The following is a 13,817-nucleotide window of genomic DNA, read 5'->3' on the forward strand; positions in this document are numbered from 1 at the left end:
AGGTGACTGTAACCACATTGATGGAGTTTGCAGTTGCACTCCAGGTTGGGAAGGTGAACAGTGTAATAAGAGATGTACTAATGGTTTTTATGGTGACAACTGTAGAGAAAGGTGTGTCTGTCAAAATGGAGCAGTTTGCTTTCATATAGATGGAACATGCACATGTTCTCCTGGGTGGACAGGTGCTGATTGTTCACAACCTTGCCTACAAGGCACATTTGGACAAGACTGCAGTCAAACATGTTTATGTAAGAACGGTGCAGACTGCAATGCAGTTGATGGATCTTGTACATGTACAGATGGGTGGCGTGGAAGCGATTGTTCAAGCCCATGCCCAGAAGGATATTATGGTGTGTCTTGTGGGAGTAGATGTGACTGTCAAAATGCAGTTTCGTGTAACCATATAAGTGGGGAATGCACATGTAATCCTGGCTGGAGGGGACAAAGGTGTAACCGCCCATGTCCGCAGGGCACATGGGGACGCAATTGTCAACAAAGTTGTCAATGTTTAAATGGAGCGACATGTGATACTGTTGATGGTACATGTATTTGTGCTGCTGGTTATAGGTCATTCTGTGAAGAGGAGTGTCCAGAAGGTACCTATGGGGTTGGATGTATTGGTATCTGTCAGTGTGAGAACGGCGCTGCTTGCAGTCGGTTTGATGGTAGTTGTACATGCACAGCTGGTTGGTTTGGTGCTTATTGTAACCAGGCATGTGCAGATGGATTCTGGGGAGTTAATTGCAGAGAAGCCTGTCCATGTGAAAATAATGCTCGATGTAATCGGTAAGTGTTTTCGTGATATAAGTATTTCCTAAATATTGGGGAAAAATTGATATTATATGCAAAGGTGTGATATGAGGTGATTATATTACGTGAATTGTGAGATGATAACAACATTTCAGGTCAGATTTCACAAATTTATAAGCAAATTAGAAAGTGGTTGCTTTCGAATACTCGCAAATCATGAAAGTTTGTTCCTTGTGAGATCTTCATTGTACGGTATATCATTGTACATGGTTTAATTTTTTTATGAAACTTGCATACCCATATCTTTATAAATTTCAATTGTTACTATTGATTTACTGTTTTATTACATTTGTAGTTTTGATGGAAGATGCTTGTGTGAAGCAGGGTTCACGGGTGATCGTTGTGAGACCATCTGTAGTCAAGGTACCTATGGCATAAATTGCCGAGGTCAGTGCCAGTGTGAGAATGGTGCAGCATGCTCACGTGTTGATGGAACTTGTTCCTGTACTCCAGGTTATATTGGAATATACTGCAGTCGCCCATGCTTGTCCGGGACCTATGGCCGTGATTGTCGTGAACTATGTACGTGTCAAAACAATGCACCTTGTAATAATGTAGATGGCACATGTACATGCCCCGCAGGTGAGTAATCATGACACACTGCTGACACATACTAATTTCACTAATTATGTAGTTGGATTTAATTGATACTGAGCTAAAATTCATATTGTGGTACAACCTGATGATATGTTATGTACAGTAGCATATATTTATGATAATGAAATACAATGCATGTATAATGGACCACAGAAAGTGTAGCATAAACATCATATCGTTTTACTCAATGTGTGTACTTTTTGTACCTCACATGTCATTTTGTTTCAGTATTACATGGGTTAATTACTGTTAATTACATAAGCACAAATAAAAAAGTAGAATTAATTTGATCATTAGTAACGCTGGCATGTTATGCTGGACATCTTTCCAATTCGATTCTCACATACTAGATTTTTGTACTAAAGTGGCACATATAATTTTATCAAACGCAAGTTGTTTTATAGATATACTTACTTATTTAGGTTTTGTTAGCTTTATGGTCAGCCTTAAACAATATGATGAAAAATAAATTATGCCATTCTAGGTCATGATATTAGTCATTGGCAGTGTATTGTAATAAGGCTTTGCTTTAAGTGTTACACGCAAATACCAGTTTAGAGAGAACAAGAAATATAATCACACCCACAAGGAACAACAATAATTTATTATCTGTGTACTTTTGCTAGGTTTCCATGGAGTTTTCTGTGATAGACCATGTCAGGCTGGGCGCTATGGTCCAGGGTGCATAAATCGTTGTTCATGCCAAAATGGAGCCAATTGTGATAATGTAGATGGATCATGCACCTGTACTGCTGGCTGGACAGGATCAACCTGTGAGACCCCGTGTGATAGTGATAAATGGGGCGATGGTTGTCAGAATCCCTGTCTTTGTCAAAATAATGCAGCATGTTCTCCCGTAGATGGCTCATGTACATGTCTGTCTGGATGGACAGGTCCTACCTGTGATGTGGTATGTCCAAACAATAAATATGGTCCAAATTGTCGAAGTAATTGTAGATGTCGTAACAATGCAAGATGCGATCCTGTTGATGGCACATGTTACTGTACAGCAGGGTATAGGGGTACAAATTGTGATGAACCATGTCCAACGAACACATGGGGAATTGAATGTAAAGAAGAGTGTGCCTGTCTGAATCGAGCCACTTGTTCACCAATCGATGGCACTTGTACATGTCAAGCAGGTTGGACTGGAACTTACTGTGAAAACAAATGTTCAGCTGAAATGTATGGTCAAGATTGTAGACGAAGATGCACCTGTAGGAATGGTGGTCAATGCGACCATGTGACTGGTGTGTGTACATGTACACCTGGTTTTACTGGTGACAAATGTGAGCTGCAATGTCCCGAAGGTTTCTATGGCGCAGGATGTAGCAGGCAGTGTGATTGTCAGAATGGAGGGACTTGTGATCGTGTTACTGGTAGCTGTGCATGTCCAGATGGATTTTCAGGTGTGAACTGTAGCCCTTGTCCTCCAAATTATCATGGAGACTGCTCAACACCATGTCGATGCAAGAATGGAGCAACATGCAATGCTGCTGATGGTAGTTGCATATGCAGAGATGGTTGGATGGGCAGATATTGTGATGCACAATGTCCTGAGGGTTATTATGGATCACTTTGTAACAAACAATGCCATTGTAGGAATGATGCCATATGTTCTCCTGTTGATGGGGCATGTACATGTGGAGCTGGTTGGCAAGGTGACAAGTGTCAATTGCCATGTGATGAGGGCTTCTATGGCCCAGGCTGTCAAAACATTTGTAATTGTGTACACGGCATTTGTGATAAGTATGATGGGTCATGTGAGTGTGCAGCAGGGTATACTGGTGCTGGATGTGATACACCATGTAGAGAAGGATTGTATGGACCTCGGTGTAGACGACGATGTCGATGTGATAATGGAGCAAGCTGTAATCGAATAGATGGGTCTTGTACTTGTCTTGCATGTTGGCAAGGGGAAAGATGTGATGAGCGTTGCGAAGAAGACAAGTATGGACCAAATTGTATCAATCGATGCCAGTGTAGAAATGATGGTAGATGTTCTTGTACAGATGGTAGCTGTAGATGCTCACCCGGTTGGAAGGGAACCTATTGTGAAACACCTTGTGGAGAAGGTACATTTGGTGCAGGTTGTACTCATCGATGTCAATGTGTACATTCATCAGCATGTTCAAATACTGATGGCAGTTGCACATGTTTACCGGGCTATACTGGGATATATTGCGATAGAGAATGTCCAGTAGGATCATTTGGACCAGGATGCAGAGGTGTGTGTAAATGTCGAAATGGCGGTACATGTGCACCCACTGATGGCACCTGTCGGTGTCCGGCAGGTTGGTCAGGACAGTTATGCAATAATCAATGTACTGGTACATGGGGTATTGATTGTGTAAATGAATGTAAATGTCTGAATGAAGGGGAATGTGATCCAGTTGATGGGATATGCACATGTGCACCAGGATGGACGGGTAGAACATGTAATAGAGCATGTAATGATAACAGATGGGGTCCTGGCTGTCAGAATTTTTGTGATTGTGTAAATGGAGCTCCGTGTTCTCCAATCACTGGCGTATGTGATTGCCCAGCTGGATTTACTGGAATAAACTGCGGTGAACCTTGTCCAGTTGGTAAATATGGGAAAAATTGTAGAAGTGACTGCAGATGTCGGAATGAGGGAATTTGTCTAGCAGGGGATGGAAGTTGTAGATGTCCCGCTGGGTTTACTGGAACATTTTGTGAAAGAGGTTGTGAGAACATGTATGGACCAAATTGTGAACACCGATGCCGATGCCAGAATGGTGCTACATGTAACGCAGTTACTGGTACATGTGCTTGTGCAGATGGATATACAGGTCGCTACTGTGAGTCAGAGTGTCAGCCTAATACATGGGGAAGGAATTGTGAAAATCGATGTAACTGTGGGGGAGGTTCTTGTTCTCCAACAACGGGAAGATGTACCTGCCTACCAGGTTATACTGGTCTTACATGTGAACCATGTCCTACTGGTACATATGGTTTAAATTGTGAAAATAGATGCAATTGTAGAAATCGGGGTACATGCAGTAATGTTGATGGAGTATGTACTTGTCAAGCAGGTTGGATTGGAGATTATTGTCAGCGTGAATGTGATGAAGGTTATTGGGGTAGGGGTTGCACTAATCGTTGTAATTGTATGAATATGGCAACTTGTTCACATATTGATGGAAAATGTAATTGTCCTGCTGGCTGGGAAGGTAGACGCTGTCAGAAAGAATGTGATCAAGGATTCTATGGTGAGAATTGTGAAAATGTGTGTAAATGTGGTGAACGTTGTGAGTGTGATAGGTTCACCGGTGAGTGTGGTTGTCTGCCAGGTTTCACTGGTCCAAACTGTGAACCATGTCCACAAGGCACATATGGACTTAACTGTGAAAACAGGTGTCTCTGTGAAAACAATGCCAGATGTGACAATGTTAATGGTGTTTGTACTTGTGAAAGTGGTTGGACAGGAAGATTATGCCAAGAATCATGCCCACAAGGAACTTGGGGTAGGGAATGCATTAATCATTGTTCATGTCGGAACAGAGCAAACTGCTCACCAATTGATGGTTCATGTACTTGTCCTGCTGGCTGGCACGGTGTGCGATGTGAGAAAGAGTGTGACCCAGGTTTTTATGGGGAGAATTGTGAAAACGTATGTCGATGTAGAGATCGTACTGATTGCAATAGATTCACGGGAGAGTGTGACTGTCCTGCTGGCTATACAGGTCCATCATGTGCACAGCCATGTCCCTCTGGCACATATGGAGTTCACTGTGCTAATCGATGCACTTGCAGAAACGATGGTACATGTAATAATGTTAATGGTAGATGTACTTGTCCTGCTGGCTGGCATGGTGTGCGATGTGAGAAAGAATGTGACCCAGGTTTCTATGGGGAGAATTGTGAAAACGTATGTCGATGTAGAGATCGTACTGATTGTAATAGATTCACGGGAGAGTGTGACTGTCCTGCTGGCTATACAGGTCCATCATGTGCACAGCCATGTCCCTCTGGCACATATGGAGTTCACTGTGCTAATCGATGCACTTGCAGAAACGATGGTACATGTAATAATGTTAATGGTAGATGTACTTGTCCTGCTGGCTGGCATGGTGTGCGATGTGAGAAAGAATGTGACCCAGGTTTCTATGGGGAGAATTGTGAAAACGTATGTCGATGTAGAGATCGTACTGATTGCAATAGATTCACGGGAGAGTGTGACTGTCCAGCTGGCTATACAGGTCCATCATGTGCACAGCCATGTCCCTTTGGCACATATGGAGTTGACTGTGCTAATCGATGCACTTGTAGAAACGATGGTTCATGTAATAATGTTAATGGTAGATGTACTTGTCCTGCTGGCTGGGAAGGTGTGCGGTGTGAAAAGGAATGTGACCCAGGTTTCTATGGGGAGAATTGTGAAAACGTATGTCGATGTAGAGATCGTACTGATTGCAATAGATTCACGGGAGAGTGTGACTGTCCTGCTGGCTATACAGGTCCATCATGTGCACAGCCATGTCCCTCTGGCACATATGGAGTTGACTGTGCTAATCGATGCACTTGTACAAACGATGGTACATGTAATAATGTTAATGGTAGATGTACTTGTCCTGCTGGCTGGCATGGTGTGCGATGTGAGAAAGAATGTGACTCAGGTTTCTATGGGGAGAATTGTGAAAACGTATGTCGATGTAGAGATCGTACTGATTGCAATAGATTCACAGGAGAGTGTGACTGTCCTGCTGGCTATACAGGTCCATCATGTGCACAGCCATGTCCCTCTGGCACATATGGAGTTGACTGTGCTAATCGATGCACTTGTAGAAACGATGGTACATGTAATAATGTTAATGGTAGATGTACTTGTCCTGCTGGCTGGGAAGGTGTGCGGTGTGAGAAGGAATGTGACCAAGGTTTCTATGGGGAGAATTGTGAAAACGTATGTCGATGTAGAGATCGTACTGATTGCAATAGATTCACTGGAGAGTGTGACTGTCCTGCTGGCTATACAGGTCCATCATGTGCACAGCCATGTCCCTTCGGCACATATGGAGTTGACTGTGCTAATCGATGCACTTGTACAAACGATGGTACATGTAATAATGTTAATGGTAGATGTACTTGTCCTGCTGGCTGGCATGGTGTGCGATGTGAGAAAGAATGTGACCAAGGTTTCTATGGGGAGAATTGTGAAAACGTATGTCGATGTAGAGATCGTACTGATTGCAATAGATTCACTGGAGAGTGTGATTGTCCTGCTGGCTATACAGGTCCATCATGTGCACAGCCATGTCCCTTCGGCACATATGGAGTTGACTGTGCTAATCGATGCACTTGTACAAACGATGGTACATGTAATAATGTTAATGGTAGATGTACTTGTCCTGCTGGCTGGCATGGTGTGCGATGTGAGAAAGAATGTGACCCAGGTTTCTATGGGGAGAATTGTGAAAACGTATGTCGATGTAGAGATCGTACTGATTGCAATAGATTCACTGGAGAGTGTGACTGTCCTGCTGGCTATACAGGTCCATCATGTGCACAGCCATGTCCCTCTGGCACATATGGAGTTGACTGTGCTAATCGATGCACTTGTACAAACGATGGTACATGTAATAATGTTAATGGTAGATGTACTTGTCCTGCTGGCTGGCATGGTGTGCGATGTGAGAAAGAGTGTGACCCAGGTTTCTATGGGGAGAATTGTGAAAACGTATGTCAATGTAGAGATCGTACTGATTGCAATAGATTCACGGGAGAGTGTGACTGTCCTGCTGGCTATACAGGTCCATCATGTGCACAGCCATGTCCCTCTGGCACATATGGAGTTGACTGTGCTAATCGATGCACTTGTACAAACGATGGTACATGTAATAACGTTAATGGTAGATGTACTTGTCCTGCTGGCTGGCATGGTGTGCGATGTGAGAAAGAATGTGACCAAGGTTTCTATGGGGAGAATTGTGAAAACGTATGTCGATGTAGAGATCGTACTGATTGCAATAGATTCACTGGAGAGTGTGACTGTCCTGCTGGCTATACAGGTCCATCATGTGCACAGCCATGTCCCTTCGGCACATATGGAGTTGACTGTGCTAATCGATGCACTTGTACAAACGATGGTACATGTAATAATGTTAATGGTAGATGTACTTGTCCTGCTGGCTGGCATGGTGTGCGATGTGAGAAAGAATGTGACCCAGGTTTCTATGGGGAGAATTGTGAAAACGTATGTCGATGTAGAGATCGTACTGATTGCAATAGATTCACTGGAGAGTGTGACTGTCCTGCTGGCTATACAGGTCCATCATGTGCACAGCCATGTCCCTCTGGCACATATGGAGTTGACTGTGCTAATCGATGCACTTGTACAAACGATGGTACATGTAATAATGTTAATGGTAGATGTACTTGTCCTGCTGGCTGGCATGGTGTGCGATGTGAGAAAGAATGTGACCCAGGTTTCTATGGGGAGAATTGTGAAAACGTATGTCGATGTAGAGATCGTACTGATTGCAATAGATTCACTGGAGAGTGTGACTGTCCTGCTGGCTATACAGGTCCATCATGTGCACAGCCATGTCCCTCTGGCACATATGGAGTTGACTGTGCTAATCGATGCACTTGTACAAACGATGGTACATGTAATAATGTTAATGGTAGATGTACTTGTCCTGCTGGCTGGCATGGTGTGCGATGTGAGAAAGAATGTGACCCAGGTTTCTATGGGGAGAATTGTGAAAACGTATGTCAATGTAGAGATCGTACTGATTGCAATAGATTCACGGGAGAGTGTGACTGTCCTGCTGGCTATACAGGTCCATCATGTGCACAGCCATGTCCCTCTGGCACATATGGAGTTGACTGTGCTAATCGATGCACTTGTAGAAATGATGGTACATGTAATAATGTTAATGGTAGATGTACATGTCTGGCTGGGTGGACAGGTAGTAACTGCCAAGATCAATGTCCGCTGAATACTTGGGGTCTTCAGTGTAGGAATCGCTGCTCATGCAATGGTGGATCATGCTCACCAGGCGATGGGACATGCGTATGTGATGCAGGATTTGAAGGCAGAGACTGTAGCAGGCCTTGTAGAACTGGCTACTATGGGGTTAACTGTGAAAGTAGATGTAGATGCAGAAATGGTGGGACATGCGATCCAGTGACAGGTCGATGTACATGCCCAGCTGGTTTCACAGGAACATACTGTGAAACTGAAGGTAAGGATTGTTCAACAAAATATTGCGTATAAATACACAATGCCGCATTAACTTTAAATCGTTTATCGACAAACAGTCACAGATGCTTATAACTGCTGTGCAAAATATCTTAATTTCTGTCTCAAAGTGAGAGAGTCGTCACCTGTGCTTCAGATGGCCATAGCGTGTCATTGTTTACAAATAAGCGTCTACCAAAGAGCGTTTCTAGTGTGTGTTGTTATCGTCGCTTAAGACTCAATTCCCGTGCATGCGAAGGTGACGACCCTCTCGCTTTAAAGTGCGTGTTCGAATTTCATGTAAATAAACAATGTATTTTACATAGCGTTGTATACGTCGCTATGAGTCCCACATCGAACAGAACGTGGCGCAACGACTAGCGCCCTTTAAGCTTCCAAAAAACGTAGTGACTTTAAGAATGTAAATGATGGCGATAAATTTTCCCTTTGTACATAAATAGAGCAAAGTCAAGGATCATTTTTAAATGGACGCACATTCACGCTATATTGTATTGAATGCATTCTCAAACATATTGTTTAATTTACCATATAGTTTTAAAAAAACAGTCGCATACACAATATAATGATACCAATATACTGACTTCAAAGACATACACACGCTATACTTTCAATTTATTTATTATGGTTACACCTCATATTCAACTGGTGCAGAACACTATGTTCCGCCAAGACATTGGCACACAGGATTGTGTGAATGTTATTTTCAATCAACACTGATCATATACGTAAATATCAATTAATATAGAGGTGTGCTGCCACATGGGGTGATTTTTTAAAGCAAAAGTCTCTAAAAAGGGTTTAATCTTTAAGCATTGTTCATGAATTAGATATATTCTTCATAAATGGATAAAAAAAATTAGAGAACGTTTTGTAAAATCTATTTACAAAAGAAGAGGTATACATTATAGGGTCTCTATTTTTCTCAAAATTCTCTAAAGGGAGATCCAATTGTCTAAAATCAGATAGGTGTCTAAAGGTACAAACGGCCCACTTATTAATAGTTTTACCAAGTACCACTTCCATTGAACATTAATTATTGAAAAAATCCTATATGGATTCTCGCCTCGTAATTTCACTTATACAGTGTATTTCCCTTTCACATAAATGCATTATTGTTGAGTATAAGCATGAATACGTTTACAGTTTTCTGAGAAATAATTGCTAGAAATGTAGTTGTGACAAAGTCTTGTTGTTTGTTTGTTTATTGTAATTAGAAGTACGTGCAACAGGATTTCAGATTCGTCAAACAGTGGCTGGTCGTACAGTAACATGTGCATCTGTATCAACCGATGTACAAAGAGACAGTTTCACCTATGAATGCAGAACATTGAGGTATGTAAACGAATTGTTGTATAAAATACTTACACCAGTATGTACTTGCCAACCACATCAGGTGTATATATTGTCATACAGTACAAATAAAACACAACAAGGATTCTATACAACGGTGTGATAGAAGTTTCCTGTAAAATGCCTTGACTATATCCTAAAAAGTGGACATGGTATGCTTGAAAGTTGACACAGTATACTTGTGACTATACGAGTATCGTGGTAATGATGGTAAACTTGTATGTTACAATACTAATATATTAATGACAGCCTGTGTCAGCTCAAATGCACTGGTTGCTAATAGAAATTACCTAGAAATCATACTGAAATGGGTCTTGCTTTTTAAAAAAAATGTAGGTATATATATAGATATATACCGGTAGGTCTTATTAACTGTCCAAATAGGTATACATTCAGGGTATAAATATCTGGCAGATTGTAGCTGTCCTGGTACAAGAGTAAAAAGCCTGCATAAATATCATTAAATTGTTTCAACCAAGCCCCAGCCACATCATTCATTTAGTGCAGGCATATATTAACAGTACAATAAAGGGCGCCAAGCCTTTAAAATCAAAACCACTGTAGTTATATATAGTTAATTTGTCTTGACTTGGTATAAGTATGGGTTAGAATTATATGTGTGTTTTATTAGGGTTGGCCGATTGGCGTTTCCTAATGGTGTAACTTGTCGTGAGAGATGGGTGGATAGAGTACCAGAGAGTACAGATCCCGAGATCAGAAAGAGAACAGATGTCAAAGACTTCTGTTTAGAGGTACTTGGATTACCTCGAACAAGATATGAGAGATCCATTGAGGTATATGACTCTATCACATTTAATATTATGCTACAGAATAGAATAGAATAGAATAGAATAGAATAGAATAGAATAGAATAGAATAGAATAGAATAGAATAGAATAGAATAGAATAGAATAGAGCAGAGTTGAGCTGAGCAGAGCAGAGCAGAGCAGAGCAGAGTAGAGTAGAGTTGAGTTGAGCAGAGCAGAATTGAGCATAGCAGATTACTTCAACTGGTTGAACAACCAATATAATGCATACAATTTTGTCAATGATTTTATATATGTCACTCTACCATATGCATAGGACAGAACGATTCCTTTTTTTATAATGTGTAAACGTTTCAAGTGGATTAGCATGACCTTTGAAAGAATATTCTTCTAATACGACATGGTGAAGTAGCATCACATGGAGATCTCAGCTAAGGGCAGTGGCTAAGGCACATTTTTTGCTTATCTGTGTTTAAGGTTTCATAATCCAGTGCAACGATATTAATACAATAATGTCATATGTTTGCAGGCACAGGCATGGTATGTGTGTACCAACAGGAGCACAAGACGAATTCGATGGTTGGAAAGGGTATGGGTAATAAATGGGGAAAATGATAGCGGATATTTAAATCACCTGCGTTGCATTGTCCCTTCGGCAAATGCAATCGACAAATAAGACGAAGTTGAGAGATGATAACGATACCATTATTACCATGTTTCCTGAAACCCATATGCAGACTACTATTGTGATATATCCGTCACTATATTTTCTGTTAAATGTTACTATTTATCACAGTTTAAAATAAAGAAGTATATAGCAATTTCAGACCTAGTTGCATTCCATGATGATCAATAATGCGAAAATTCTATGTCGATACTGTTCTTCATAAACTTTTCTTGGGATTATTGTGCAAATTAGTTGATGGTACAAATATGCATGAATTGAGCTCGTATTGATGAATGTAATAATATGAAATATTTAAATGTTTGTATAGTGGCACAAGGCACATCGAAATTAGAATATGAAAACACAATAAAACTGTCCAAACAATTGCCATATTCGGGCACGCTGAATGTAATTAAACATTTTAACAGATTTCCCAAAATTCATGTGCCTATTTAATGTTCTGAATAATAGTCCCAAGACTGTAAGGAAGCTGTATGAATGATCACAGAGTGTGACGTTTAGTACCTCTACTAGGGGACTGCGTACAAAAATTAAGGTCTGCCACCCGAATTCAGAAAATCATCCTTCTTGAGACATTTGGTCTGAAAACCAGCAATAAAAATGCTACTTTGACAATGGAACTGATATTTTTTGTGAAATAATGTCATGTCTTAGAGAAAAGACGGGATTTGGTAAAAATTATGTATTTTCTAATAACTTTGTCTAAATTTGGCAAATAACACAATGTATATTTTCTCAAAATCAAGCTTTGAATATTATGAGATTCGTTGGGTGGGTGGGTATTGACGATGAATTTTAGTTCTGCTACGAAAAGTATGCCTGGCTGGCAGAACTGATTTGACAGATTTGCACCCAGGACCAATTAACAAAGTGACTGATAATTAGTCCATTTGAGGGCGATATAACACTTTCCTCAAATGTACACCAACAAGTACAGATGTACAAGAAATGCTATATTGAAAATCCCTACTGCTATAGAAGTCATTTCAGAGTAAAACAATCAAATACACTATTAAACACAGAGTTCACTGTACAAAGTGGAGAATTGTGTTGCTATGGATGGGATCATGATTGCTTCTAGGCAAATATTTCATGTTACATGTACATAACTGTGCTGTTCATTGCTTCTTACTGATAGCGTACTCCTACTTTGCCGTTATCATTGTTTTGGGTCATTTTAGGTCCAAGGAGCGCACTTCCGACTCAGACCTGCATTATGCCCCAAAACAGTCTGTTAAATTATTGATATCGGTAGAATACTAGTCTAACAAGCCATGCATGGCACAGTCCCAGTTAGTTATCGAATTTAAGATACAGTGACCCCTCGCTAAGTCGCGCCTCGGTAAGTCGCGATTCGGCTAAGTCGCGGGTACTTGCATGGCTCCCAAAATTTCTATTGTGTTTTGACAGCAGTTTTGAAGTACAAAGACTAACTTAACACCTACTGTCCGTCAATTGCTGAGATGCATTGGGTGATGGCAGCCTTATTCAAGGTGTCAACAGGGGTGTCGAGTAGTGTCCGTACGTACTTCTCGGCCGGTCCCATTTTGGTATACATTGTACCTCTAAAAAAAAACTCGCTACAATGAGTTGAATACATTATCTGATTTCTATTTCTCGATTATAAACATAAACATAAACTTGTCATGAATATGATTATGATGATTGTTTAACATTAAAATGATTGACATTTGTATCTGATCATCAAACGAGTATTGAGAGTATTGTTCTGGAACAGCATTGATTAGCCATTTTGAATACATGTATAATGAATATATCAAATTTGAACATAATCAGTCAAAGCATGTCAGATATGGCACTAGAGCTGCATTCATTAATGCAAAATGGCCACCAGTCGGCCATTTTAAATCCGATCTGAAAAATAAATTGACGTGCATCAGGAACCCATAATGTCTAATGTATGTACCAAGTTTGAACAAAATCCATCCATAAATGCCAGAAATGCTTGATATTTGATGATTTTTTAGCACAAAAATGGCCACCATTCAGCCATTTTGAATAGGATCGTCAAACCAATAAATCTGTATATCTATGACATGATTTATAATGAATATTCAAAATTTGAACATAATCAGTCTAAGCAAGTCAGAGATATGGCACTAGAACCACATTCATTAAAACAAAATGGCTGCCAGTCGGCCATTTTGAATCTTACATGTATCTGAAAAACAAAATGATGTGCATCAAGGTTCTATAATGTCCAACGTATATACAAGGTTTGAACAAAATCCATCTGTAAACAGCTGGGAAAAGCTTGATTTTGATGATTTTTTAGCACAAAAATAGCCTCTATTCGGCCACTGCGTCCGAACGGGAACTAATAAAGTTATAGCGAGAATTTGGATTTTTTTTGCAGACC

General features: G+C 40.5%; 1 protein-coding gene across 1 annotated transcript; it reads left to right on the plus strand.

The window, feature by feature from the left end:
- The first annotated feature begins 857 nt into the window (after positions 1-857).
- Positions 858-11,575, plus strand: LOC102807639 (uncharacterized). Its single transcript, XM_085491856.1, has 6 exons — positions 858-862; positions 1,106-1,392; positions 2,034-8,615; positions 9,847-9,964; positions 10,614-10,776; positions 11,279-11,575. The coding sequence occupies exons 1-6, from the start codon at positions 858-860 to the stop codon at positions 11,423-11,425; spliced, it is 7,302 nt and encodes a 2,433-aa protein (XP_085347982.1). The 3' UTR covers positions 11,426-11,575.
- The last annotated feature ends 2,242 nt before the right edge of the window (positions 11,576-13,817 follow it).

The sequence above is a fragment of the Saccoglossus kowalevskii genome, chromosome 17 (assembly GCF_978046115.1).
Source record: "Saccoglossus kowalevskii chromosome 17, keSacKowa6.1, whole genome shotgun sequence".
In the NCBI taxonomy this organism is placed as follows: domain Eukaryota; kingdom Metazoa; phylum Hemichordata; class Enteropneusta; family Harrimaniidae; genus Saccoglossus; species Saccoglossus kowalevskii.

Bases quoted from the DNA above. Each gene is read 5' to 3' on its own strand.
- LOC102807639 (XM_085491856.1), top strand. The intron at 8,616-9,846 runs GTAAGGATTGTT...TATTGTAATTAG, and splicing joins AACATACTGTGAAACTGAAG to AAGTACGTGCAACAGGATTT. The intron at 9,965-10,613 runs GTATGTAAACGA...GTGTTTTATTAG, and splicing joins TATGAATGCAGAACATTGAG to GGTTGGCCGATTGGCGTTTC.